This window comes from Penaeus vannamei, unplaced genomic scaffold (genome assembly GCF_042767895.1).
Source record: "Penaeus vannamei isolate JL-2024 unplaced genomic scaffold, ASM4276789v1 unanchor5371, whole genome shotgun sequence".
Lineage (NCBI taxonomy): Eukaryota > Metazoa > Arthropoda > Malacostraca > Decapoda > Penaeidae > Penaeus > Penaeus vannamei.
In genome coordinates, this window is record NW_027218349.1 from 1 (window position 1) to 2,500 (window position 2,500).

Consider the following 2,500-nt stretch of genomic DNA (forward strand, 5'->3'; position numbering starts at 1 on the left):
CAGAAGAGTCGGCATCAAAGAAGAGCGCAACACTGACGTCACCAATGTGACATACCTAGAAATAAAGGAAGAACCACTCGACTATGCAGATGAGGAGAGAGATGAAGTGAGTGATGAAGCAAATTCAAGGGGCTTGTGTTCTTTAGGCCAGGATCATAAAGACTTCTTAAAAGCACCGTTTGTGGCCGAGTGTTCATCAGATTGGGATCAGGCGATGCACAAGGAAAGTCTTGGGGAGGGTACACAACTAAAAGTGGAAGCCACATTCAATCCTTTGGTTTGTGAGGTGTGTGGTAAGAAATTCTCTGAAAAGAGGGATATGAAAATTCATAAGAGAGTCCACAGAAAGGAGAAGACATGCAGCTGTGATATTTGCAATAAGGAATTCACTGGGAAAAGTGCAATAGTAAGGCACATGAGAGTACATACAAAGGAGAAACCATACAGCTGTAAGACTTGCAATAAGGCCTTCTCACGGACAGGTACTTTAATCAGCCATGAGAGAGTTCATACAAAGGAGAAGCCATATAGCTGTGAGATTTGCAATAAGGCGTTCTCTGAGAAAAGTAGCCAGGTAAGGCATATGAGTATACATACAAAGGAGAAGCCATACGTCTGCAATATTTGTAACAAGGCATTCTCTCAAAAAAGTCATGTAGTGATGCATATAAGAGTACATACAAAAGAAAAGCAGTACAGCTGTGAGGTTTGCAATAAGGTGTTTTCGAGGAAGGATGGTCTTATCAACCACATCAGAGTGCATACAAAGGAGAAGCCATATAACTGCGAGGTATGCAACAAAGCCTTCTCTAAGAGAAGTCATCTTGTACGTCACATGAGAGTACATACAAAGGAGAAAATGTACAGTTGTGAAATTTCCGATAAGGACCTAAAGCATATGGGAGTACATACAAAGGTGAAGCCATACAGCTGCAAAGCCATACAGAATAGTCTAGTAAGGGACACAAGAGTACCTGAAAAGGAGAAGCCGTATATCTGTGAGATTTGCAACAAAGCTTTCTCTACTAAAGATTATCTAGTAGTTCATATAAGAGTACATACCAAGGAGAAACCATACAGCTGTGAGATTTGCAATAGGGCATTCTCGCAGAGAAATGGTCTAGCTAGTCATTTGAGGGTACATACAAAGGAGAAACCATACAGTTGTGAGATTTGCAATAAGGCATTCTCTGAGAAGAGTAATCTTGTATCACACATAAGAGTACATACAAAGGAGAAACCATACAGTTGTGAGACTTGCAATAAGGCATTCTCACGCAGAAATAGTCTAATTATACATATGAGAGTACATACATAGGAAAAGCCATAAAGTTGTGAGATTTGCAAAAAGGATTTCTCACTTCGAGCTAGTCTAATGACCCTTATGAGAGTACACAACAGGAACAGTGAAGGGAAGAACAAAAAACATGAATATGCCAAAGGCTTTTTTGTTTTACTGCTTCATCAGGATGCATTCAGCCCATTCGTCTCTTTTCTTGTTCCTTCCTTCGTTGTTACAGTTATAATCTGACGTGAATTCCCCCAATTCCTTAAGAGACGGAGACTGAGGCCCAATATAGGGAATCACTAATTTTGTGTGGCCTTTTCTCTTCCTCCTTTCCTCTTTCCTTAGCTCCCCCAACCCCGTTTTTCTGTCCAATTCCTAAATTGTGAGAGCCGTGTTGAAAGGATGAACAGCTTCAGGAAGCCATGGGCACGTTATTGGTAATTATCTAGCCCTGTTTATCTCGGGCTTCCCATGGCCAATAATGAAGATTTTTTATTCCTGTTAAGGGCATTGAGGCTTGCCCCTTTATCAAATAATCTTCCTGAATGTAACTCGTGTGGTTTACCTACCCCTGACTCTCCTTTTACCATGGCTCCGACCACTGCTACTACACCTTCCTCGTTGACACTTGCTGTCAACTTAGCCCATCCTGAGTCATCTACCCAAGCAACCTCCAAAAAACACCCCTCCCTCAACCCCAGTGTCCTTGACCCATTGGCATAACTGCCTCCATTTTCTGCATCGCCCTCACTTTTTACAACTCTTCAGCCTTTTTGCCCTCCCCGTTACAATACTACATTCCACACCACCCCCTCTTTCTCTCACTCACTCCTCCCTCTTCTCTCTTTTTCTCTGACTCTCCTCCCTCCGCTCTCCTTTGCCCTAGCCTAGCTTTATCTACTCCAACTTTTGCCTTCTTTTAAGTTCATATTTTGTATCCCCTCTTTTTACTACTTCTCTATTCCCTTTTTCTTGCTGCTATATACTTTTTATCTGAAACTTCTTGGTCTTATTTATGGCTGTACTGTGCTACACAAATACCCCTATCTTCTGTCCTTTTTATATTCACTTTATCCTTCACTTTTTCCCTGATTTCTCGGCTGTTCTCTTATTCTAGATATTTACCCCTTTTATTCCTACAGCCCTGTGACCCACTTTTTCCTATATCCTGCCCTTTTATTTTGGCCACGGAAATCTGTAGGATCCTGGAGG

General features: G+C 41.7%; 1 protein-coding gene across 1 annotated transcript in view; it reads left to right on the forward strand.

Moving 5' to 3' along the window:
* Positions 1 to 7: 7 nt before the first annotated feature.
* Positions 8 to 2,500, forward strand: part of LOC138861433 (zinc finger protein 271-like) — a 3,474-nt gene continuing 981 nt past the window's right edge. Inside the window, exon 1 of the mRNA XM_070120520.1 lies at positions 8 to 2,500. This exon is cut by the window's right edge and continues 981 nt beyond it. Coding sequence (XP_069976621.1) covers positions 215 to 1,318 — 1,104 coding nt within the window. The 5' untranslated portion in view covers positions 8 to 214 and the 3' untranslated portion in view covers positions 1,319 to 2,500.